Source organism: Eutrema salsugineum, unplaced genomic scaffold (genome assembly GCF_000478725.1).
Source record: "Eutrema salsugineum unplaced genomic scaffold, Eutsalg1_0 scaffold_16, whole genome shotgun sequence".
In the NCBI taxonomy this organism is placed as follows: domain Eukaryota; kingdom Viridiplantae; phylum Streptophyta; class Magnoliopsida; order Brassicales; family Brassicaceae; genus Eutrema; species Eutrema salsugineum.
The window spans coordinates 3,085,186-3,109,524 of record NW_006256858.1 but is presented as its reverse complement, the minus strand read 5'-3'; the positions used below and the strand labels follow the sequence as shown (position 1 = coordinate 3,109,524).

The window sequence follows — 24,339 nt, the reverse complement described above, 5'->3', positions numbered from 1 at the left end:
AGTGTATGTAATGTATTACTTCGACCAAAAAAAAAATGAAAGAGAAGGATGTAATGTATTGATCCAATATTACATAGATGTTGTTTTTGTGTTTTTTTCTTTTCCATACATAGATTTTTTTGTTTCTTCTAAATTAAGGGTTCCTCTGTTGGGCCGAAATTATTGAGCCCATTAAGAGTGAATATTTTTGGTTCTACATCCTCATCATATCATGGGACGCGGAGGACGTCCAGGTCTGGCACGATGCCCACCAGGTACGTTGGGACCTACTGGTGGATAGTCCATCAGGTTCTCAATACTGTCTACAACCTTTACATATTTTTGCACGTTAAGCTTCTCAATACTGTCTAATACTCTTATTAATAAAAATATTAAATTAAGCAGATTTTCTTTTAGTGCTTACATTGTCTGAGGAATAATGATCAGTATGAGTAACTCCACGGTCCTCCTCAAACCCTAAGGAACAAAAAAAAATACATATGAATATAAGGTGTATATTATTAATATATCGATTGATGAGATAACGTAAATCATATTTAATCGGTTTAAAAATCCAAATAACATATGAGTTTTGATTTGTGATTACCTAGAGAACACAATGGTGACAAAAGCAAGAACGTGATGAAAACCACCAACTTCATCCTTGTAGATGCGAGAGTCCCTTTTGTGACTCGGTTTGAAAGAATATGAAATTGGAACTATATTTTGTTTAATTATACGTAAGTATGTTTTGTTTATGGAGGTCTTTGTCAAGGAGAAGATATCCTATTTATACCCTCCTAATGTGCCATACATAACCATAATTAGTTTAAAAATTTCATTAACAAATTAATTTTGAGACTTTGACCATTCATATTTAATACAATCCAAATCAAATCAAAGATTTTGTTTGAATATTAGTATAAAGACACGTAAGATATTTGTAATACAGTAAATCATTATTTCCAAGAAACTGTTGAATCATAATTAGAAAAGAATAATCAGATTAATTAGAAAATATTGACTAGCTTTCTATCATCAAAATTCCTCTTGGATTGTTTTTATGTTCTCTTCTTATCAAAAAATCTTAAAAATGATCTTTACTAGTCAATCTTTTCTGTTTTTTGTTCTAAATCAATCAAAACTTTCCTCTTACAACTTACTGCATAGCTTAAATAAGAAATAGAAATCAATATCCTAGACTACGAAGAAACAAAAGCAATTTAAGCATTTTAAAACTCCCCAAAGAGATAAAGTCCGAAGGAAAAACGTACACATGCTCACAGAAGAACTAGAGATATATTCGTTGGAGAAACTCACGTTGCATCATTCGTGAATCGTGTATCATATAATTTGTAGATTGTAACTGAGCATATATGTATGGAATTTGGACAAATAAAACCCTTAAAATTTATGTGTTATCTACGTATACGTTGCACTAGTGACATTCCCGGTCACTACAAACGTTGGATATATTGGATGTTTGAATACTTACAACGTTAAGCCCCTTGAATATTTGATTACTTCCATCTTTCTAACATTTTTTTTAAAAAAAATTTACATTGAGGTTAGGGTTATACAAAATGATGTGTGGGGGAAATTCATGTTGACATTCATTGTAATTATAAAATATCCGCTCTCCTTTAGATATATATCTGTTCTCTACAACATGGCCGGATTTGGGCCAAGCCTATTGAAACATTTGTTTTAAATCCCCAAATTTTTTTGTCCAATTTAGCCGATATTTTTTTTTTAAAATTTTTTTTTTTTTATAAAACCAATTAGGCTTTTTGTTTGAAGTACCCAAAATCTCAGATCCGGCCCTGTCTACAAAAAGAGCCCTAGCTTCTCCTTTTACGTTCCATTTCACGTTTCACTTCTTACGATCTTCTGCACATTGATTCAACAAATAGATAGATCAAACCTTCAAAGATCTGGAAGAAGTCCAGTTTTCGTTTGATTACTGGATCATACGGATTTGGTTCTGGTTCAGCACTTTTATGATTGGAATATAATTTGGTTTCATGCGATCTATTTCTATTTGATTTGGGATAGGGATCCAATCCAGTTAAACCGGTCCAAATGGAACAAAAAACGATTAACAGTTTCCAAACCGAAAACAAACCAAATGGTGTTTGATTTTCTTTTGGTTTCTATACCAAAAAAATCCGAAAATCGGATTGGACACACCTAATTGAGGTCGAATTTGAGCCAGGTGTTAACCGGCTCAGTTCATTTCCTCACGTAGTTCTGATACAAACCTATCTTGATTCTTGAACCAGCCAGAACCATAACAAACGAACTAAAAATCCTGAAGAGATTCGGTGTGCGAAGCAACTGTTCTAAATCAAAAATTGAAGAGAAGAGTAAACAAAATTACGAGGTATATGACTGTTATTGTAAAATGTGAATGCGACTTTTAGAATTTTGTTTTTTGAAATGGAACCAAACCCAACACAAAATTTGAAGGATCCAACACATATAATACGCTACACTCGCCAAACAAAACCGGTGAATAGTAGGAACCAAACCAAGAAAAACTAAACCGGACTCAGAGCCGACCCCGGTTACCTCAAGAGAAGAATTCACATGATATGATCATCTCGAAAACTGAAAAAGATGGGGAGCTTTCTTGCTAAGTTGTAATCTTGCCATCTTTGGGGTGTCAAACGAAAAACAACAGTTTGTGACTGTCTTGTCCAGTCAATTACTGAAAGATAATTACCATATTGGTAGACATTGTATCATCAATGCTTTTGTCAAGTGTTTTCAAACCAAAGTTATAGTAAGAATAAGATGCGTAATATTTCCGATCAAGTGATTATTAGTTCAGTAGATCAAAAAATTTTCGAGTCAAAAGTTTACTCTATTGGTAATTTATCTTATAAAAAGTAATCACGGATGAATATAGATGACCAATTCTTTGACTAATTAATTATATTTTACTTTTTTGTATTGTTGACCTATCTAATTATAGTTTAGTTAGATAATAAAAAAACCAACTCATAATAGTATTTTACTTTATTTAGATGATTAGTTTGATAGTACATATCATAATCATAAAGATGGAATGATCCAATGTAGTGATATTACATATTTTTGCTTTCAGTTCTGCGGCGGCGGTGGCGGAGATTTTGTTGGGTCATGTCTTGGATTTGGGCATGGGTCCGGATAATCCATAATCACCGGATTAGTCTCTTCAACCTACAGTTTATTACATGCCTGATCATCAACAATTACTCTTTTTTCCTTTTTTTGAAAGAAATCACAACAATGATTATTCTATTGAATTTTTAAACTGGATATAAATATTATCTTTAATCAATGATAATATGGGAGAAGATAAAAATCTGTGAAAAATAAGCATTTTATTTTGTCAGATTGTCTACCTTGTTTAAGGAATATTGGTCAGTATGAGCAACTCCATGATCCTCCTCAAACCCTATAAACAAATATCGGATTTCATATGTGTAATTATTTATTAATAGTAAAATCCTTATCGTGGTGTGAAATCCGTAACCATCAAACTGAGGCGTTGAATGGTAACAAAAACATGAAGAGGAGGAATAATGAGTCTCTCTTTAATCCTGAAAAAAATATATGTACAGATGATTCCTTTTTATTCTTTATTTATTTTTGAAGGGAAAAATAAAACAAAAATATATCTTATCAAATTTGAGGAAAAAAATAAAGCAATTTTTTTTTTCATTCTTTTCTGTCTTATTTTTATTGTTTCTCTAATAGTCACCATTCAGAACCTAGATCTCGATGTTAAAATGTTAAATATCTACAAAACGTTTTCGAATATCAAATGACTTTTTCTTACATCTTAAATATGTCATACAACTGTAATACTGTATTTTGGGTACGCTGTAATTTACACTACTGTATACACAAATTTAACTACCTGAAGAGCACAATGGAAGCAGAAGCAAGAACGACATGAGAATCACCAACTTCATCTTTCAAAGTTGTTTTTTTTCCTGATAACACAAGAGAAATAATTTTGTTGTTGTCTGAAACCAACGCATGCATCTATATATACGCAGGTATGAGGTATCCCGCGTAGTTATCCGTTGGGAAGATAAATGTGTTGGCATTTGGCAAAGCTATATTCACCATTATGTATTTGCAAATTATGTGTCTTTTAATGCATCTACTTTTTTGTTGACCTCATTAAGCATATTTATTAAAGCCTTTTAACCAAAAAAACATATTCAAGGTGGCCTTATTTGGGCAACTTGAATAAGTATTTCTTCTTCCATATGTCAGGTGTCTCTTAATTATTACACCTTGAATTTCTTCATGAACATAAATTCTACTCCCCGTGAGTTCTTTTGGTCAAAGTTTTCATCTTTTTAGGTTTTACAGACAAGTAACATATTCAAACGCTTGTATGAATGAAAAGACTACAAGAGTAGAGTATTAAACGAACTAAGACAAAATGATACCAGGGCATCTCACAAAAGAAATTCAAAACCAAAGCAAAGCAAAGCAGAGAAAGAGATTAATTACTGAGGCTCAAAAAGGGAAACGAACTTGCACAAAATTATGCTTAGGATATTCATGTTCATATCCGTTGTGATCATAATTATTAATCGCTCTCCTTTTGAAATTGTAATCAACATTTTTTTGTTGGCTGTAATAAACAACGACAAACAACTGAAAAAGCATTAAACATGCGCAACGAGTGGATCAATTTCTAGTACTGTGTATATAGTGAACAAGAAATTCGCAAACTTTCACAACCCAAAATTACGTAAAACTATAAGATTTAATTGATAATTGTGCGTAACTGGTTATATAGAGTTACATACCTATCAAATAATCAACATCACTATGTAAAAATCTAAGAGCAAAACAATACCTTTCTTCCTTTTGACTGTTTCTTTTTCTATTTCCCAATGATTCGGCGAATTAGTTAAACAAAAAGAGAAAATCACCAAAAAAATCAAATTAAGAATTACGAGCCGGGAGTGGAACATGATCAGAGGTTTAGAGGATCAACTTCCGAGTTTCGCTCCTTCATTGGACTCCACTCTTCTCCCTCTGCAATAAACATAGCCAACTCTTAATAGGACATTACCATTTACCACAAACAAACACAACTCGGTCTCTACTTTTCCACACTTAAAATAGTGTCTTCAAAATTTTGGGTTATATATGCATATATAAGACCAAAAATAAAGAGTATCGATTGAGAATCAAACGTACTTGGCTTTTCGGAGATGACCATGAGTCGCCGTTGTAATATAGAGGCTACAAAGAGGAAGATTGAGCACATACCAAACATGATTGTGATCGGAAATGCGTCCACCTGCAGAACCACAATTATTATTCAAAATCGAATTTTACAGATTAGGTTTTTTTCTCTCTCTTATTTTGTGAAGATTATAAAGACATGACTTTTCTTACGTTGTACAAGACGATGCAGACAAAGATATTGAGCGGAACACGGAAGAAATTCATTATGGTGCTTCGTGCTTCTTCAGGGATATACTGTGATCTCATCTTCATTATCGATGGCCAAAAAATTCCTACACAAGCCTCGAAAACACAGAAACCAAGTAGCTGAATGGAGCAAGTTAACGACAAGCCTTCACCTATCACCTTTGATGGCGTCACCAAGACCTGAGCCACACGTTATTATAAGGTCAGTGTGCATATAAAAAGATTTTATATACAATGTAGCTTCAGAATCTGAGACATACGCTTGTTGTAATAGGAAGAAGAAGAGAAGCAGCAGAGATTAGAAAGACGATTTGCATGTAGTTTTCGACTCTGAGAGACGAGCGAGCCATGAGACGAGCTGCAAGGGAGCTTCCTAACATCGAGGCCAACATGAAGGTTGCAAAGACGAAGCCATGCGGAATTTCTTCGTCGTTCGGGCTGAGAGCTGGTGTCCAGAGGAAAACAAATGTGTACATCGAGGCTTCAAATAGTGACTGAATAGCGCCCAGTAATGCAATCTTTTCATCTGAGAAATCCCCATAGACTGTGTTAGAGATAATGAAGAAACATAGCTTTCAAATTTGATGCGGGATTGGACGAATGGAGACAAGAGTATATTCAGAGGCATCTGAGTCAACAAGTTTAACGTTAACTTTGAACCTGCCTGAAGCAATTGCTATGGCAGCGACTTTGAACTGAGTCATCAAATCTTTGCTGTCAGATGGATCTCCGAAATTCTCAGACCATGTTGTCAATATGATGGCCATTCCAATGGCAAGAAAGCACGCAGCAGCGTCAAAGGGAGCAACAGGACCAAAGGAAAATGTATCAACAAGAAGATTTCCAAACAAACCGGAGAGAATAGCGACCAGACCATTCCCAAGGAAAACAGCTTTAGAGAACGTCAGTGAAAGCCACTGTTGCTCAAAGTTCCTCTGTGCAAAGTTGTTCAGAAAAGCAAAAATTTCACATCAGCCATGGCTAATCCTTTAAGATAATCCTTTACAAGCGTCCCAGTCTTTACTTTTTTTTTATCATTTTTGTATAAAGATTGCAAGTGAGCTTTGATATGTTATAGAAAGCTTTGAAGTCCAGAAATCAAGGTACTACGGAATTTACAGCCATCGAGTATGGACTGAGTTAACTGTGCGACACATCACACTCAACGAGAAACAGACATGACTGGGAGGAAGACTACGTTTCTACTTTCTATTGGACCACTAAGAAGTATTTAGAGGAATTTACGGAGGAACCAACCTAACAAAAAACATTTCCAATACCTAGACTGACTGATATTCACATGATGATAAGAGTAATAAAGCTAAGGCTTACCTTGTTGTGCTCTGCAATGAGCCAAGATTCGAAGGCTGAAAACAAGAGAGATGTAGCAATACCACCCAAGATACGCCCGACCATCAAAACTCTGTACTGTGGAGAGTGCTTGGTGATGCAGCTTAGTATGTAAACTATGCAGTATGTAACACATGCCCTCTTTCGACCCCTGAATCCAAAACACAGGGATATTATTAGCCTATAGACATAGTTCTACTCTGATAACATGGAGTTGAATTCAACGGATAAAATTCCTCACTGTTTGTCAGCCAGAGATCCAACAATGGTTCCAAACAACATCGAGGAGCCAAAACCAGCAATGAACAGCTGACCAATATCTCCTTTCCCGAAACCATAAGTGCTGTAAAGGTAATACACATAAGGACCCTGAAGCCAATCCCCAGCTGTAGCAACATAATCATATACATAAGTGCGTATCAGCATGAAATTGATCCATTTGACATGAATGCATTCTAGAACAATCATACTACCATCAATAATTGCTTCATTATTGGTTATAACAGTATTATCTTCTTTACCTGATCAAAACCCCCAAAAAATGGAACACATAATGTATCAGGTGAGATAATCTTTCGCCATAAATATTCCATCAATCTCAAATAAATCTCTGATCTACGACACATTTGACCAAACCTAGAGATGATGCATAAAACGAACTTGCCAGATTTAGTATGAGCTACAACAAGAAATCCATCAATCGATGACTAACAGAAGAAAACGTATACATAAATTGTATCTGCATCTGGATTCGATCTAGTACAGAAGTGGACGACGCCTAAACCAAAAAAGAAGAACTCGAAGAAATTTACTCTCTCGTGCAACTTCGGATAACGAAAGACCGACACAGAACTACATAGATCAGATCCATAACAGGAAACAACAATCGAAATTGCAGGTGCCGATGAATTTTACAGAGCTGATTCCGGTATCCAATTTCATAAGTAATCACAAAATGAAAGCAAAAATCGTGTGTAAAAACGATTTCGCATCTGAGCAATAATGGTGGAAAGACGTACCCATCATAATAGAGAAAACGACGAGGTAATTGTTCTTGAATGAATTGAAGGAAGAGGAAGTGTTGATCCGATCCTTGTTTGTCTTGCTCAGCTCCAACGCCGCCACTACGGCAGCCATGGCTCCGAACACCAAGTAGTAGAAGACCTCCATTGTTGCTTTTGCTTCTATCTCTCTCTCACTCAGAGTTAGAGAGCTACGGAGAAGAAGAAGAAGCAGAAGAAGAAGGCAATGTCACGGAGTGGAGAAGGTGTGTGCGATTGTACCGAACCAATTTACCGAGTATGGAAATTATCTGGTACAACGCGGTTACGATACACGTAAGCGTGAGTCGGTGAGTATCACTATTCTATTTTACATAAAAATTTGAATAACTAAAATAATGTATCAATTATATTTACTAATTACTTAATTAGAGTATGCTTTGGAATGGGATTCATGTTTTTTGGCGTTATAATCTAAAATCTCAATCTTGACAAAAGAGAAGTCAAAGCTTTTTACCTTTGCGATGATTTAGACTGCTATTTTTAACTATTTATCTCCTAGTAATGGAAAACTAGAAATTTTAAAAAATGTATATAAAAAAAATTCAATACAGAAATTCTTGATCCAGATTTGTTTACAGTATAGTTACTTGGATATAGATTCTATGTATAGAAAACCGATTCAACAAACCAAATAACCAATCTTTGGGTTTTTTCCTTTGTTTTTGGGGGTCAAAAAAACCATTTTTGGTTTATACAGAGAAACTAAGCAATCAAAGAGGCTCTTGCCATTGCCAGGGCACCTTCAAAGGTCCGGTTTGCACCAATGAAACCACTCATGTGCACAAATACACATCCCGGAATTGAGCTTTCCTCAGAGAGCTTCTCCTTTTCTAGGCCCCTCCATGAACTTGGCAAAGCTTTACGGCTCTCAAACCTGTCTGGTGAAACCGAAACCGCCTGGATTCTCCAGTTTTCGCTTCTATCATCCTGCACAAGTCACACTCATTGGCTTAACAGACAGACGTTAAGCTTACAATAGTAAGATCGTTGCATACATACCTGGTAAATAACATATTTTATGGGAGGATCAATCTTCATTTCTTTCTCTAGCTCGAATATATGGAGTTTCCACTGTCAATTGCACAAAACTCTTTAAAACGTTCAAAACTAATTCCCACCAGAATCAACTATAATCCATCTAGAAAATTCGAAAGATGATGTATGGAACCTCTAAAGAGCTAATTTTTTTAACTTACTGGGCATTGCTTGCTGAGCTTCATGATTTCTCCACTGGAGTCTATATCATGTCGTTCTGCAAGACACTCCATAACAATTGACCGAGCTGGTAACCATGATTTCGCGTGAAAATGAATACACTATCAAAAGGCAGAACATAAGGTAGACTCAGGGATTGTTCTGGCTCTCTATTCTCACATCTAACTCAAATAGGAAGGCAAACATATTCTGGTATTAATCAGTTCTTAGAAACAAGTGAAATGAAACCAATACCATTTGTTTATCAGAAGTAAGCAACAGTCGTTATAAGAATATTAGTATGCCATTAGGTTGATTCATTCAAAGCAATTTTGCCAGCACTAGATTTAGTTTGGGTACTAGCAATTTTCCTATTTGCATCTCTTTTCAAAGGAGGTTCAGTACTTTATATAATTAGATAAGATATAGAAGGGGGAAAAAACCTCCAAAAACTCGGAGCCAGCAAGTTCCATTGCCCTATGAAAGGCTTCATCTTCTTTGCTACTAGACTGATCAAGTTCAATCCAGTCTAAGTTCAACCTTCCAATCCTATATGCCAAGCTTGTATTGTTTTCATATCGTGGAGGCTTATCAGTGTCATACTGATGGATGCCGTTGTCTATAGCATCTACTGCCTGTAACCCGTATACAACAAGGAGCTACATTAGAACCATGTAAAAACATGACGGAATATGAATAGTTCAAGAGCTGGTCCACTATATGTAAAATCATAACTGAAATCTCTTTCTCCGTTAATCTCAATTTCAAAAGAAGATTTCAGACAGAGCCATGACTTGGTGGTGACATTCGATACACATGACAAAAAATTTCAGCTAGGAAATAGAATATTTGACCAATCAGAAAACAGATGCAGTAACTATTGTCCACCAAACACTAAAAGCCACAAACTTTAGCTTGTTCAATGCCGTGAATGGATAGTTTACTCAATAGATAACTAAGAAACTAGCAGCGTAAGGAGCAACATTTATAGAGCAAGAAGAACTACCTCAATGAAGTATTTGTACACAGCTAAAAACAGTCGATGCACATCGGGATGTCTCTGATCAAGTTGAAGCTCCTTAGCAATTATCTCCAATCCATAGTGCTAGATGAAGTAATAAGTATCAACACAATCTTCTCAAATTAGCCACCAAAATCACAAGAAAGTATCTTCTCTTACCTTATAGATTAGCCCGGCACTACTGAGTTTAGTATTAAACCCGTAGCCAAACACTTCAGTGAAGCCTTTCTGATGATGGTCATAACGTTCACTCGTAGGATCGTACACACCTCCAACATCAAGAGCCGCATCAAGCTTCTCCAAAACCTTACGATTACATCACAAAATCAAGTAGAAACTAAGACAGAGATAATGTGAAATCGCACACATATATCAATTACTGCGCAAAATCGTAACTACACACAGCACACAAAAAAAACAGAATCGACGAGAAATTCTGAAAAATTCCATGAATTCCACATAAAACTCAAACTAAATCGACACTCCTTGCTAATCTCGAACCATTTCTCAAAATTTCGAAAATCAAATTAAACTCAAAGAAAGAAGATTCGCACAAAGCTACCCTGAATTACATGGTATATAGAACAAATAGTACCTGATGATCTCTGGTCCGGACGATTTGAGCATCGGAGAATCTGCTTGAAAGACGAAGCATGAAGCAAGCTAAGGTTTCGTCGCAATGGAAAGTTCCATTATGCGTCCCAACCCGTTTCTGCTTCCCTAATGAATTTGTAGAGAAATTAGCTCGAAAGTTTGCAGAACGTTTCAGAAACAGAGAATGATTCCAGATTCTGCTGCAGAACAGACCTCTCGACCCAACAAACATGGCTCTAAGAGAAACCAAATGGTTAACCGACGACCAAAATCTAAACCCTTGACGTCGCGGGTTTAAGCTCGACTAAACGTCGCCGTTTAACGGACTTTGGGCTTTTAGGAAACGCTGTCGTTCAAACGTTACATTTCTAACACTTTTTGCCTTTTCGGAGATACTGTATATTTTACTATTTTATTGGGAATTTTTAATAGAGTTGATGATCATTGGTTGACCTACCAATATGGTTGATCACCACACTCACATTCTGGTAATCAAAGCTGATTGTTTCCAAAACTCCGCAACATTTGTTTTACTTGATTCAATGTATCAAATTTATTGTTTTGTTCTAATCGTAGGACCCTTTACATTTAAACGCTAATCTAATTCGTACTAGGCTCAGACTAAATGCTCGATTGAGTTTACATCTAGCAATACATCAAACAGAATATCAGTTTTTGTATATTTTTACACATAATCACCCTCACTTGCTGGATAAGTTTGTTCTTGTTTCTTAAAAAATGATCAAAACTAACATGGCAAAAATAGTAAGTAGTATTAAAGAAATGCAACCCAGTTTACTTTAGAAAGACTTCAAACCAAAGGAATTTGAGAAAATGTGGTCTATAAGCATCACATCATTGCCCTTCAACCAAATTCACCAAACATATTTTCATGATCATTATTTTTTCTTACACTAATCACAAAACCTAGATTTAGACCAGAAGATAAAAAAAAAAACCAGAAAATTAGATGTCAACATCATAATGCATTGAAGGCTAACAACTACGTTTTGGAACAGATTCGATACATTCAATGTAGAGATAAAAGAGTATAAATATTTGAGATTATTACCGAATTAGCTTTCTCTTACGCATATCATCAAACACCTTATGATCAATGGCTTTTGTTCACTTACTCATCTCTCTTCTTGTCTGCATTAACTTCAAATCTTCAATCTCCGTCGTGCCTGACCCAACAACAAAGGAGCTAATCAACAGAATCTGCAAACAAACAATCGATTTCAAATTCTGCAATCAAACAATCACCTCTCAGCTAATCAGACGACGCACCTCGATCAAAACAATCGCGAAATTAACCGCAGCGAAAGCGTGGATCAACGCCATAGAAACGCTGGATAACATCGAAAGCTCTCTTCTTCCGAGAGCGAAAGATCGTAGAAGCAGAGCAGAGTTCGATGCTTGCAGGAAAGCGTATAAATTGGTGGATGCTCATCTCGATAACGCGTTGAAGTATTTGTATCTCCGTGATTATCGATTCATGAGAGCGTATCAAGCTCTTGCGCTCGTGAATATTTCCATGTGCAGGACGAGTTTTTTTCAACCGACGCCGATGGTTTACGCGAATTGGAACATGAGGATCTTGACGGATATGGCGATTTATGCTAGCCGGATTCTCGCTCCGCCTCCTCCTCTTACGAAGAAGAAGAAGAAGAAGACGCCGTGAAACGAAATCATTTTGGAGTCGGAGCTTTATTCTCTTAATTCTTATCATATTTGAATTTAATACAGTATTTGTCAGATTTATTCAAAACGAGTTTTCAAAAATGATTTTTGTGACGTCATATTTTTTTGTATACCCTTTTTTTTTAATCTTGTTTTAGTGTGTAGACATGTTTGTGTATGCTCTTTTGTTAATAGTTCTAGCTCAATTGTAACGTTGGAAGGAAATAGCAAGATCGTGTTTTTCTTGGTGGAAAAAAATTACTTAATCATATATGTTTTTGGGTATAAAACTGCAAAAATTGTGTTTTACTTATTAAATGTAAGTGTTAAAAGTAATTGTCGTAAGTGATGATCGATGTAGTTGTATAATTAAGAATCAGATTCTAGTGAAACACCACAATCGTAACTTACTACTGTGACGGAGGTGGCCAAAGGCACACACAGAAACAAGAAAAAGGAAAACTTTGTTCAGAACCGTAAACGTTAAAAAAAAATATGGCATTATGAAAAAAAAAATCTGACCTTCAAGCAAATTAAGTAAAGCATTTTTTTCCATTAATGTTCCCTAAAATTTAAGAGTTGAAAACCTTTTCTCTCTCTTTTTCTTACATACAATGAAAAATAGCGATGATCAGTAGAATAAAGAACATAAGAGCAAGTGCAATGGGGGTATTTAACCACCGTCTCTACCATTTTTCCCAAATTAAATAAATGAAAAACACAAAAAAGAAATTGAAAGACGTTTCTTAATTTAGAGATGGGAGGGAAAATTGGCTTTTTCATGCTCAAACATTCCAAAAATGTTAAATATATACCTAAAATTATGTGTGGTGCTTTAACATACTTAATCTATGTTAACATTTGAATTTTATCCTTAAACATTGTTTTAGTTTGAATTTTAACTTTAATCTTTTCTTTTTGTGCTAAAAGCAATTTATGTCTCAACTCTGTTAATTATTCTGTCAACTATGGTCTATGTGGCGTCCACGTAAGTGACGACATCGTATTATTCTGTCTTAGTTTTAGAAGAAAACACAGACGACATCGTTTGACTCATCACAAATCGATTTAAAAAAAAAAAAATACGTAGTCGTTTGGTCCTTAAAAATAATAAAAATATATATATATATAACTTGGAAAAATACTTAAACAGTGGGACAACCTTTCATATGCTCGTCTTCTTCGTCAACGTGAAGTAACAGAGCGATCAAGAGTTTAGAAACCCTAAACATCGAGTTCAGTGTTTAGGTGGTGTAAGCTTTTGGTTATCATCACTTACAGGTTGGAAACATGAGGTAAACTTTCAAATAATGATTTTTCTTTCTATTGTTGGATCGATTAGGGTTTAGACGGCTTGCATGATAATGTTTTCTAGTTTGTGGCTTCGATTAGATCGGTTTAGAATTACGCGACGTAGATACGTTATTTGTTCTAAGTCAGTATCTTAGTTGACTTCGACAAGGGCTATATATGATGTTCGATTCTTATTTTGTTCTAACTCTGTTGTTTTAGTGAGAACGAGGGTGTGTTTCAAGTTTATCACAATGGAAAGTTTGAGATCTCGATCGAAAACGGAACAGCATATGTCGGAGGAGAAGTCCACACGCTCATAAGCAACCCGACATCACTTTTTGTTAATCTGATGGAATCATTGAACATTTCTTTGAGTGGACAGAAGATTTGGTACAAACTTCTGTTTTAGGAACTTACGGAACTGAAGGTTCTTAGGGATGGGACTACAAACTTTCGAAGAATGTGTGATGCTGTGTTCTGGACGAAAGCTGTAGATGTTTTTTTGGAACGTAAAGATTTCGTTGAACGAGTTGATGGTGTGGATCAAAACGACAACAATGGTGCTGAAAACAGAGCTGCTTTGCATGATGAAATCCCTGCAGAAAAACAGAGCTGCTTTGCATGATGGTGTGGATCAAAACAACGACAATGGTGCTGAAAACAGAGCTGCTTTGATATGTCTCCGAGGTTCTGATAATAGATCCTGCACCACTGATGGTGATCTTGATGTGTGGTGTCGAGGGTTGTCAAGTTTTACCCTAATTGAAATCAATAGCCGCAAGTGCACAGCTGATCGATTGTAGTACTTAGGGATCGAATCCACAGGGAATGAGGATCTTTTGCTGCAAAAAGCCTTTGAAATAAGTTAAAGTAAGGAAGTCTAGAACAAAAACGGTTTAGTGGGGGTTTGGTAGTGTGTTTAAAATCTAAAAACGAAATTTTAAAAGAAAATACGGAAATTAAATGGCGTAATAACTAAACTTAACGAAAATAACTAAAAATGATAAAAACGGATATTCTAATGCTTAAATGAAAATGAACTAAAAAAGAAAGACAATATTGAATTAAAGCTTAAAGAAAATCGGTGTAAAACAATGGAGAAGAAAGCGTTGGGGTTCAGGGAAGTTTTCTCAGGGGTACGAACGATTCAAAACATTGCTAGAGAGGAAATTTTGTAAGATCTTAGCTTAAACTTTTCGAACTGGAGTCACGGACGTATGAATACGCCACTGTCGTGACCATAGACAACTATCTCTCTCAACCCTGACCAGTATGTTTCCACTCTGGCCCTGGAAGAGAAGAGATGCATTATGTTTAAGATTCGTCCTAATTCACAAATCGCCCATAGGTAGGTTTCCACTCCTATGTTTGTTTTGCTCTCCCAAACTAGATCTGATACCTGATGAACACTTTCGTGTCACCAAGCATCTGGATCAGATTGTAGTTCATGACGCTACTCTCATGCAGTAAAAAAGAATTCAGAAGAAAAAGTTCTAAGATTCAGCTCAAAAGCCAATGGAATCCTCACCGAACATATAAATCCCCATCGAAAATCCCTTAATCCCAACAATAAAACTACTCAGACATAATGAACGAAATCAAAGACATAATATTAAGTAGTAGAATAGAAACCGAAATTGAAAAAGAAAGAACAAGGGTTCAAGAGAACAAATCTCTCTCTCCCTAAAAGCTAAAGCAAAAACACTAAGAATATGAAGTAAATATTTCGGTGGTGATAGGTTACACGATTTCTAGGGCTCCTAAGACATGTATTTATAGTGCTCAAGACCTCTCTGGACGTCACTTAGGGTTTCTCCAAATGTGGGCTTTAGAAATGGGCTTTTTGGGCTCGGAGGTTGAAGGCCGCGGTCGGGACAAGTGTGACCGCAGTGGATGAGTGGTTTGCCGCGGTCGGGATGCTCCTGACCGCGGGAAAATGCTTGTTGGCCGCGGGTGGAAGTGCTGGCCAGCTGGTTTACGGGACATCTTGCTCTTCGCGTATCTTTTGATTGAACCGTTGGATTTCCAAGCTGTAAAGTGCACTGGAAAGCTGATATTTCCATCTTTAAGGTCTCCAAATTTGAGCTGGATCAGACGGTGAGAAAGCCTTCAATCAGGGGTGAACTTCTGACGGTTTGACTCTGAGCTGAAATCTGGTTTTCTATCCATTTTGTTAAGCTTTTCCCTAAGTTTCCTGAAAAGAGTCTTGGAACTACAAATATTAGAAAAACGTGATAAAAGTACTTAAAAGCAATTAAAAACATAGAAAAAGTATTTCAAAACGATCCATAAAAGTGGTTAAAATACGGTGTTATCAACTCCCCCATACTTAAACCTTTGTTTGTCCTCAAACAAAGCAAAAGCCTAAACTGGTTAAGTGAAAACAAAAATAGGAATGCACAAATCTCATAGACATGAACTGCTAAATTAGGACCAAAGATAGTGCATCAATCCACAACTTAGTCTAGAAAATTCTCACCAATGCACAAGAGATACTAGTCCACTTTTTCCGTCATGCAAAACTTAAACAATTTAAATCTTGATTTCAGTCAACTAGCTCTCTACATTCATTAAGTTCAATAGTGAGTTCTCATTAAAGACATCATCCAGGGTAGACGGCGTTTGGCATTAAAGGGCTATTTAAGTGGTGGAGTTAAAGTGTTTCGGGTTACCTGAAGATCTGGAGGATGCTAGATAATATGCAAAACCGCAAGAGAGATAAGGACCTGTTGATGACCACAGTTTTCAGTCACTTCTTCTTGCCAAATGTTGTTGCATAATCCTTCCTCCTTTGTTGTAAACAGCTATTCCCCCAGACTTAGATTCTTTTCGGGAATCAGAAAACAATCTCCAAAACTCCATAAAATCGAACTCCAGTTGCCTTGGGACTTAAAATTCGACCTCTCTAGACTCTCTAAGGCTTTTATCTCCTTTTTTTTCTTATTTTCGGATTTTTTTTGTTTTTTTTTTTTGTTTTTTTTGGAAAGGAAATGCTTTTTAAAGAGAGAGAGACTAGAGGACGAGATTGTACCAAAATTTGAGATTTTTCTAAGGCAAGCTGAGCTTTCTCTTGTGTTGAATCCTTCCGGGAACTTTTCCGGCAAATCGCAGGTCTCTGTCTTTGGTGACTGAAAACTGCGTCGTTCCTCTTTCTCTCCAACGTTTTTGCACTTATCTGCATATAAGACAATAGAAAACAAGGGTGCATGTGGTTTGAAAGAGGATTGGTTAAGGTGGGGAACTAGCTAAAGATGAACTAGCCATTCAGGATCAACAGAGAGTGGTAAAAGGATAAAGGAGTCCTGAATGTATGATTCGTTTCCCTGGTCTAATGCTTCAATGAGAAAATTAAGTCCAAATTAAGTCCAAATAAAACAGAGCTAGTGTATCCCTTCATCTAAATCGAAATCATTCAAATTCCTCTGGGGTACTTCATTTCAAATGTGCTTAGCTACCGCCTAGTCTAGTCCTAAATCATGAATGAGCATATCACTAGGAACAGTCTAAAGCACACAGTCAACTATCATTGATTCATGTTCATCATTCCCTTTTAAACGTATTTTGTTTTGAAAACCGATTTTGAAAAACTTTAAAGAAAATGCAAAAAGTATAGATAATGCAAGACTCATGAAAGAAAAGTGGTTAGAAAGGGATGAAATCCTCCCCCAGACTTAAATCACACTGTCCTCAGTGTGAAACAAGTCGAGATTGGATGAGAAAAATGCATAGATAATCGAATTGGTAAGGACAAAGAGAACTTACCTGGATCCGGGATGCTGGTGGAGATGAACCGGATTCATTCGAAGGGGTTTGGGAAGGTGATTAGGTGGTGATGAATGTGGTGGAAGGTGATGAATGAGGTGGAGGGTGATTGGTGAGGTGGAATGGGGTGAAAGGGGTGGTTTGGGTCGGGTTTGGATCTCAACGACCAAGTGCCGCGGTCAGGGGCTGCACGACCGCGGCAATCAAGCACTTGGCCGCGGTCAGGACTACGCGACCGCGGTCGATGAGTAGTTTCCCGCAGTCAGAACGTCTGCGACCGCTGGGGCTTATATCGCGGCCTCTTCCTGCTTCTCCTTGGTTCCTGTTGGGCCGAGCAGTCAGGTACCATCCTCTTTTTTGGTTTTTTTCTGGTTTTTTGATTTTTTTGGCTTTTTGTTTTATAAGAAACACTTGAAACTAAGAAAAAGAAAAAGATCAAAAGAAAAAGAAAGAAAAATACTAAAGAAAACAATACCTAAATGAGTTGCCTCCCATTAAGCGCTTTTGTTTTAAGTCGTTTAGCTCGACTTTTGGTGTTGGACGTGACTTATTCCAATGAAGAAGACCTTGTCCTGAGACAAGTCTTTTTCGACATCTCCTTGCTTTGCTTAGCAGGTTCTTCGTCACTCCAAAGTTCTTCTTCAAACTCTTCTGTTGCAGGACGTTTTCCTGCTTTGCTGTTGTATAGAACAGCTTCTATGAAGACATCTTTGTCGATATTAGCAAATAAAATCCTCCGGTTTGGCCAGTCCATTATAGCTCCGGAAGTTGCTAGAAAAGACCATCCGAGAATCACTGGATATGTTGCATCTCTCGTCTCGACAATGTAGAAGTCGACAGGCACTATGCAATCTCCTATTCTCAAAGGAATTTCATGAGCTATTCCTTGAGGTGTTGCATTAGAATCATCAGCTAGACTAATCTTTGCTCTAGTCCTGCGCAGGTGTCTAATACCAAGTCTCAAAGCAATTGCCTTGGACATCATGTTAAGACAAGCTCCAGAATCACATAGCACGTTTTTAAACATTTCTCCTCTAATAGAACAAGAGATAAGAAACTGACCTCTTCCTTCTATTTTATGAAGTGTTCGAACAGGTTTACCTCTTCTGGCATGATTGAACAAGTCCTCTATCTCAGGGATTGATTCTTTGCTCTCACAGAAGTAGTGGCTTATCATGAAGTCCTTGCAAGCTCTAGCAAACGTGATTCCTTCAGGCAAATTTTGAACCACATCATTAAATTCATCGAGCTTTTCTTTGCTGATTCTGTTGGTGTAGTGGCTGCACTCTTCCGGTCTTTGGAGGTGGATTGAATAAACAGCAGCATCAGGTGATGTTCTGGGAAAAGTCAGACGTCTGGCCCTCCCAAAGTAGGTTCGAATATCATCCTTTGTCTCCTTGCTGTACCTAAAGAAAACTTGCAAACAACCAAGATGCCATATATCATCGAAACTTGTGTAAAGAGGGATTGATTTCACAAACTTGTTGAATTCAATGAGCCTTTCTCTGGAGATTGGTGTTCCTAATTCCACCATTTTGTCTGGATTCCCTCCTTCTATGAACAGACGATAGTCTTCATCTTCGAGGTAGTGCCCTTCATATTCATCTTCATATGCTAAGACTATATTGCAAGGGAGTACCTTATTTTCTTCTTGAGATGTTTTGGAGTTGATAGCATACACCGTCTGCTCCTGAAGAAGGGTTTTGACCATCCCAGCAGATGTATCAAATGAGTATTGACCTGTAGGAGTTGAAAAGGGCTGAAGGGCATCTGAAGGAGTGCTGGCCGCGGGTAGAAGCTCCACGACCGCGGGTGAAGAGGGCTTTGCCGCGGTCAGGATGCTCACGACCGCGGCTGGAAGCTTGTTGGCCGCGGTCACGTGAGTTCCGACCGCGGGAATGGGGCTCCGAATCGTTTCTTCAGTTTCGTCTACTCCTCTGCCATCTGAACTGATTTTTGCACCTTCTAACTCCGTATTCTCCTCTTTTAGGCTAAGATCTTCGATGAGAAGCGTCGAACCATTCGTTTCACATCCTTGCATAAGCTTTTCGACCTTCTTTTCGATTTCGTTGAGGGTATAGACTACTTCGTCCATAGTTGAGTCTATTGTCTCTGCTTTCTCTTGAACCTTGTGTACTCCATCCCAAATCTCTTCCACATAGGAATAGGTTTGGTTGTTGTGGTAGTTAATAGTCTCTTCTGCTTCACCAAGTTTGATCTCTAAGGTGCGGATGCTCCAACCGGCTTTGCGAATGCGAACTTTGTGTGCTCCAACTCCTTCTTCGATTGCTTTCATCCTCTCCTGGACGGTTTCAGCACCTTCGTTTAGCTTGCTTTCGACGGTTTTGACTTGAGCTGAAAGATCTTCAAGCTTTCTGTTAAAGAGTATTGACAAGTCGTCAATTCTCTCGTCAATTGTGGATCTTGCTTGAACGTCGAGTAAGTGCGAGACCGCCAATTCTAGTAGCTCCAATCGGTGAATGGGTTTGACGTTTTCATTCTTGTGAGGCAACCGACGAGCAGGTTGTTCAGGGTTGGCCATTTGAGGTGCGCAGGGTTCCTTCTGGGGCGTTCTGTTGTCTTCGCTTTGAGTTTCTTCGTAGAGATCGCGTAGATGCTTCTCTCTGCGTCTTGTGGCTTGAGGAGTGTTATAGAAACCTTCCTCATTTTGTTTATTTCGATTTATAGGATCCATATCTTCTGAAATGGAAACAAAATAACCGAAAAAATGGAAAGTTGCAGAAAAGGGGTTCTAGAGTCGATTTACTAACCTTTCTTGGGGTTTTGCAGAAAAGAAAATGCGTGCCTTCCCCGGAAACGGCGCCAAAAAATTGATGGTGATCCTGATGTGTGGTGTCGAGGGTTGTCAAGTTTTACCCTAATTGAAATCAATAGCCGCAAGTGCACAGCTGATCGATTGTAGTACTTAGGGATCGAATCCACAGGGAAGGATGATCTTTTACTGCAAAAAGCCTTTGAAATAAGTTAAAGTAAAGAAGTCTAGAACAAAAACGGTTTAGTGGAGGTTTGGTAGTGTGTTTAAAATCTAAAAACGAAATCTTAAAAGAGAATACGGAAATTAAATGGCGTAATAACTAAACTTAACGAAAATAACTAAAAATGATAAAAACGGATATTCTAATGCTTAAATGAAAATGAACTAAAAAGGAAAGACATATTGAATTAAAGCTTAAAGAAAATCGGTGTAAAACAATGGAGAAGAAAGCGTTGGGGTTCAGGGAAGTTTTCTCAGGGGTACGAACGATTCAAAACATTGCTAGAGAGGAAATTTTGTAAGATCTTAGCTTAAAATTTTCGAACTGGAGTCACGGACGTATGAATACGCCACTGTCGTGATCATAGACAACTATCTCTCTCAACCCTGACCAGTAGGTTTCCACTCTGGCCCTGGAAGAGAAGAGATGCATTATGTATAAGACTCGTCCTAATTCACAAATCGCCCATAGGTAGGTTTCCACTCCTATGTTTGTTTTGCTCTCCCAAACTAGATCTGATACCTGATGAACACTTTCGTGTCACCAAGCATCTGGATCAGATTGTAGTTCATGACGCTACTCTCATGCAGTAAAAACGAATTCAGAAGAAAAAGTTCTAAGATTCAGCTCAAAAGCCAATGGAATCCTCACCGAACATATAAATCCCCATCGAAAATCCCTTAATCCCAACAATAAAACTACTCAGACATAATGAACGAAATCAAAGACATAATATTAAGAAGTAGAATAGAAACCGAAATTGAAAAAGAAAGAACAAGGGTTCAAGAGAACAAATCTCTCTCTCCCTAAAAGCTAAAGCAAAAACAATAAGAATATGAAGTAAATATTTCGGTGGTGATAGGTTACACGATTTCTAGGGCTCCTAAGACATGTATTTATAGTGCTCAAGACCTCTTTGGACGTCACTTAGGGTTTCTCCAAATGTGGGGTTTAGAAATGGGCTTTTTGGGCTCGGAGGTTGAAGGCCGCGGTCGGGACAAGTGTGACCGCGGTGGATGAGTGGTTTGCCGCGGTCGGGATGCTCCTGACCGCGGGAAAATGCTTGTTGGCCGCGGGTGGAAGTGCTGGTCAACTGGTTTACGGGACATCTTGCTCTTCGCGTATCTTTTGATTGAACCGTTGGATTGCCAAGCTGTAAAGTGCATTGGAAAGCTGATACTTCCATCTTTAAGGTCTCCAAATTTGAGCTGGATCAGACGGTGAGAAGGCCTTCAATCAGGGGTGAACTTCTGACGGTTTGACTCTGAGCTGAAATCTGGTTTTCTATCCATTTTGTTAAGCTTTTCCCTAAGTTTCCTGAAAAGAGTCTTGGAACTACAAATACTAGAAAAACGTGATAAAAGTACTTAAAAGCAATTAAAAACATAGAAATAATATTTCAAAACGATCCATAAAAGTGGTCAAAATACGGTGTTATCAACTCCCCAGACTTAAACTTTGTTTGTCCTCAAACAAAGCAAAAGCCTAAACTGGTTAAGTGAAAACAAAAATAGAGAATGCACAAATCTCATAGACATGAACTGCTAAACTAGGACCAAAGATAGTGCATCAATCCACAACTTAGTCTAGAAAATTCTCACCAATGCACAAGAGATACTAATCCACTTTTTCCGTCATGCAAAACTTAAACAATTTAAATCTTGACGGAGAATTAACAGAGTTAGGTCGGAAATTGTTTTTAGCACAAATGAAAAAGATTAAGGTTGAAATTCAAACTAAAACCACGTTTAAAGATGAACTTTAAATGTTAACATAGATTAAATATGTTAAAGCATTGCGCATAAGTTTACATATACATTTACCATTTTCAGAAAGTTCGAGCCTGAAAAAGCCAATTTTCCGAGATGAGAGAAATATCTCTTGAGCTGCACATGTCCAAATTTCATTGGATAAAAGAGAAGAATGAGAAAAAGTTTGTTTTGGGTACTCATTCTTTTTTTTTTTAACCTGACAAAATTCAGATTTCTCCCATTGAACTTTTAAAAAAAAATCAGGTTTCTCTTATTAACTCTCTAATACTAAAACAACACATTTTAATAATAAAAAAAGGTAAAGACCCATCAGGATCTGGACATGCTCTAAACCCTAGAGAGAAATATGCACATGTCTAAAAATATCCATATATATAAGTGAATGGATCCTCATATTTATTATGCATCTAGATGCCTTCTAATGAATATAAAACTTGTTTAATTAATACTCTATAAGAGATTTATGAAGTGGTTAATTAAGCGTAATTATTGATTTCAAATTCACCGGTAGAAAAGCTAATCAGTGTGTAAACATGCTTGTCTATATATATAGTTACTGTTTTAATATTTCTAACTTCTAAGTTCTAACTCATTGGTAACGTTTGCCTCTGTATCTGTTTGGCTATAAGATGTAATAAGCATATATGTATATAGGAACTTTATGTATATTATTATTACACCAACGTAAAACGTAACTTTATTCCAATATATATGACTCCAACAACGACAACGTGGGACCATGCATTTTCATAAGATTAGATATGGGTGTTGTCAATTACTCTGAACAAAAACCATCTACTACATATATATATTTGAACAACAGATAATAGGACTTCAAGCAAGTGGATATACAGCAAAACTGGCCAAACCACACGCTCCCACGCCTCTCTTGATTCTCATGTAACCATTTTCTCCCCACCTTGGTCCCCACGAGTTCTTCAACAACCAATACTTAGTCCCTTGTTGACTCGTCCCGTAACCAACAATAGTAACCGCATGAGTCAGATTCCTCGGACAGTACTCTCCACCAAATATCCCCTCCGAGTAACTCCTAAACGCAGGCCCTGTGGCTATGGCCACGGAAACAGGCTGTTGAGACACCGCTTTAAGCAATGCTTCCTCGTCATTTTGAGGAACCATTGCGTAATTGCTGATGGTAGCAGCAGCGTAATTGGTTGACGAAGAACATGTTTGTTGTGATGCCTTGTAGGGATAGTTAGCCTCTCTTGTGATTCCTTTGTTTTTGATTATGTACTCGAAAGCATTCAATGCTGCCCCTCCTTTACATCCATTGTTGATGCCGTTTCTGCTGCAATCAACCAGTTGCTGCTCCGACAGCGATATAAGCTCTCCTTTCGCTATCTTCGTTATGCCTTCTACGGCTGCCACCGCCGCGAAAGCCCAGCAACATCCTGATTTTTCATAATTTATATTTATTTATTAATACAGTATAAACTTTTTAAATTAATATTTAATAAATTAATAAATTCGATTAATTAATAAATTTAATTAGTCCCAAATTTAATTTTTAATCTAATTAATTCTTTATAAATTAATATCTCTATAAATTAATATAAATTAAGAATTTTAACATTATTAATTTATAGAATTTTTACTGTATATTTTCTTTTGAAATGTGATATAGGAAAAACTATATTATATTAATTATACCACATGGGTTTTGGTTCTTAACGGATGTAACGGCTCCCAGCTGTCTCCAATCCATGCTCTCACCGGTTTCACTGACACTTTCATATTTAAACGACGCCGTTTTGTCGGGTGAGTCTCCGATCATACCCTCGGGAATCACTAACCCCATGTACCTCGCCTGAAATTCCTCTTCGGTGAGATCAGAGAACTCGTTGACATCCAACTTGTACGTCATGTTCGTGTTCATGTTGAACCTCTCCACGAACTCCAAGTTCTTCTTAAAGATCTCAAACCTACTCTTCTTTTCAGAATCGTCGGGGTAAACGCGATGGAATTGAGCCATCCATTGCTCATGTTTCTCCGTGGCAGCAGAAACTTCAAAGAAATCCCCACGAGAAGTGGCTCCTGAAGTTGTGGAAAGTAAAAGAATTGCTAGGATCAAGAAAATGATCGAAGCCATTGTTTAAAGAGAAAATGTATGAAATGTTTTTTTTTTTTTTAATATGATTGTTTGGGTTTTATATGTCTTG

The 24,339-nt window shown here is 37.1% G+C and overlaps 4 protein-coding genes and 1 long non-coding RNA gene across 7 annotated transcripts; all 5 read right to left on the bottom strand.

The window, feature by feature from the left end:
- Positions 1 to 65: 65 nt before the first annotated feature.
- On the bottom strand, positions 66 to 739 carry LOC112087884. Its single transcript, XR_002900292.1, has 3 exons — positions 587 to 739; positions 404 to 456; positions 66 to 309 (listed from the first exon to the last, which is right to left on the bottom strand). It is a non-coding gene; the product is annotated as an uncharacterized LOC112087884 (long non-coding RNA).
- A 2,246-nt stretch (positions 740 to 2,985) lies between these two features.
- Positions 2,986 to 4,006, bottom strand: LOC112087883. Its single transcript, XM_024158015.1, has 3 exons — positions 3,887 to 4,006; positions 3,369 to 3,421; positions 2,986 to 3,183 (listed from the first exon to the last, which is right to left on the bottom strand). Exons 1-3 carry the CDS (start codon positions 3,939 to 3,941, stop codon positions 3,085 to 3,087), a joined length of 207 nt encoding a protein of 68 aa, XP_024013783.1. The 5' UTR covers positions 3,942 to 4,006; the 3' UTR covers positions 2,986 to 3,084.
- Positions 4,007 to 4,733: 727 nt separating this feature from the next.
- LOC18021434 (molybdate-anion transporter) lies at positions 4,734 to 8,035 on the bottom strand. The gene is made up of 8 exons (XM_006404095.2): positions 7,800 to 8,035; positions 7,022 to 7,166; positions 6,763 to 6,931; positions 6,095 to 6,365; positions 5,691 to 5,956; positions 5,395 to 5,610; positions 5,194 to 5,296; positions 4,734 to 5,028 (listed from the first exon to the last, which is right to left on the bottom strand). The coding sequence occupies exons 1-8, from the start codon at positions 7,948 to 7,950 to the stop codon at positions 4,967 to 4,969; spliced, it is 1,383 nt and encodes a 460-aa protein (XP_006404158.1). The 5' UTR covers positions 7,951 to 8,035; the 3' UTR covers positions 4,734 to 4,966.
- A 323-nt stretch (positions 8,036 to 8,358) lies between these two features.
- LOC18021433 (UPF0160 protein MYG1, mitochondrial) lies at positions 8,359 to 12,299 on the bottom strand. 3 transcript variants are annotated; one of them, XM_024158080.1, is made up of 9 exons: positions 11,944 to 12,299; positions 11,726 to 11,874; positions 10,655 to 10,779; positions 10,219 to 10,365; positions 10,045 to 10,143; positions 9,482 to 9,673; positions 9,041 to 9,160; positions 8,844 to 8,915; positions 8,359 to 8,771 (listed from the first exon to the last, which is right to left on the bottom strand). In XM_024158080.1, the coding sequence occupies exons 3-9, from the start codon at positions 10,712 to 10,714 to the stop codon at positions 8,547 to 8,549; spliced, it is 915 nt and encodes a 304-aa protein (XP_024013848.1). In that variant the 5' UTR covers positions 10,715 to 10,779; positions 11,726 to 11,874; positions 11,944 to 12,299; the 3' UTR covers positions 8,359 to 8,546. The 3 variants fall into 3 exon arrangements, with proteins under 3 accessions (XP_024013848.1, XP_024013846.1, XP_024013847.1); XM_024158078.1 differs by having other exon boundaries at positions 11,790 to 11,874; positions 11,944 to 12,059; XM_024158079.1 differs by lacking the exons at positions 11,726 to 11,874; positions 11,944 to 12,299 and adding an exon at positions 10,867 to 10,900.
- Positions 12,300 to 22,825: 10,526 nt separating this feature from the next.
- On the bottom strand, positions 22,826 to 24,339 carry LOC18021431 (stem bromelain). The gene is made up of 2 exons (XM_006404092.2): positions 23,831 to 24,339; positions 22,826 to 23,571 (listed from the first exon to the last, which is right to left on the bottom strand). The coding sequence occupies exons 1-2, from the start codon at positions 24,267 to 24,269 to the stop codon at positions 22,994 to 22,996; spliced, it is 1,017 nt and encodes a 338-aa protein (XP_006404155.1). The 5' UTR covers positions 24,270 to 24,339; the 3' UTR covers positions 22,826 to 22,993.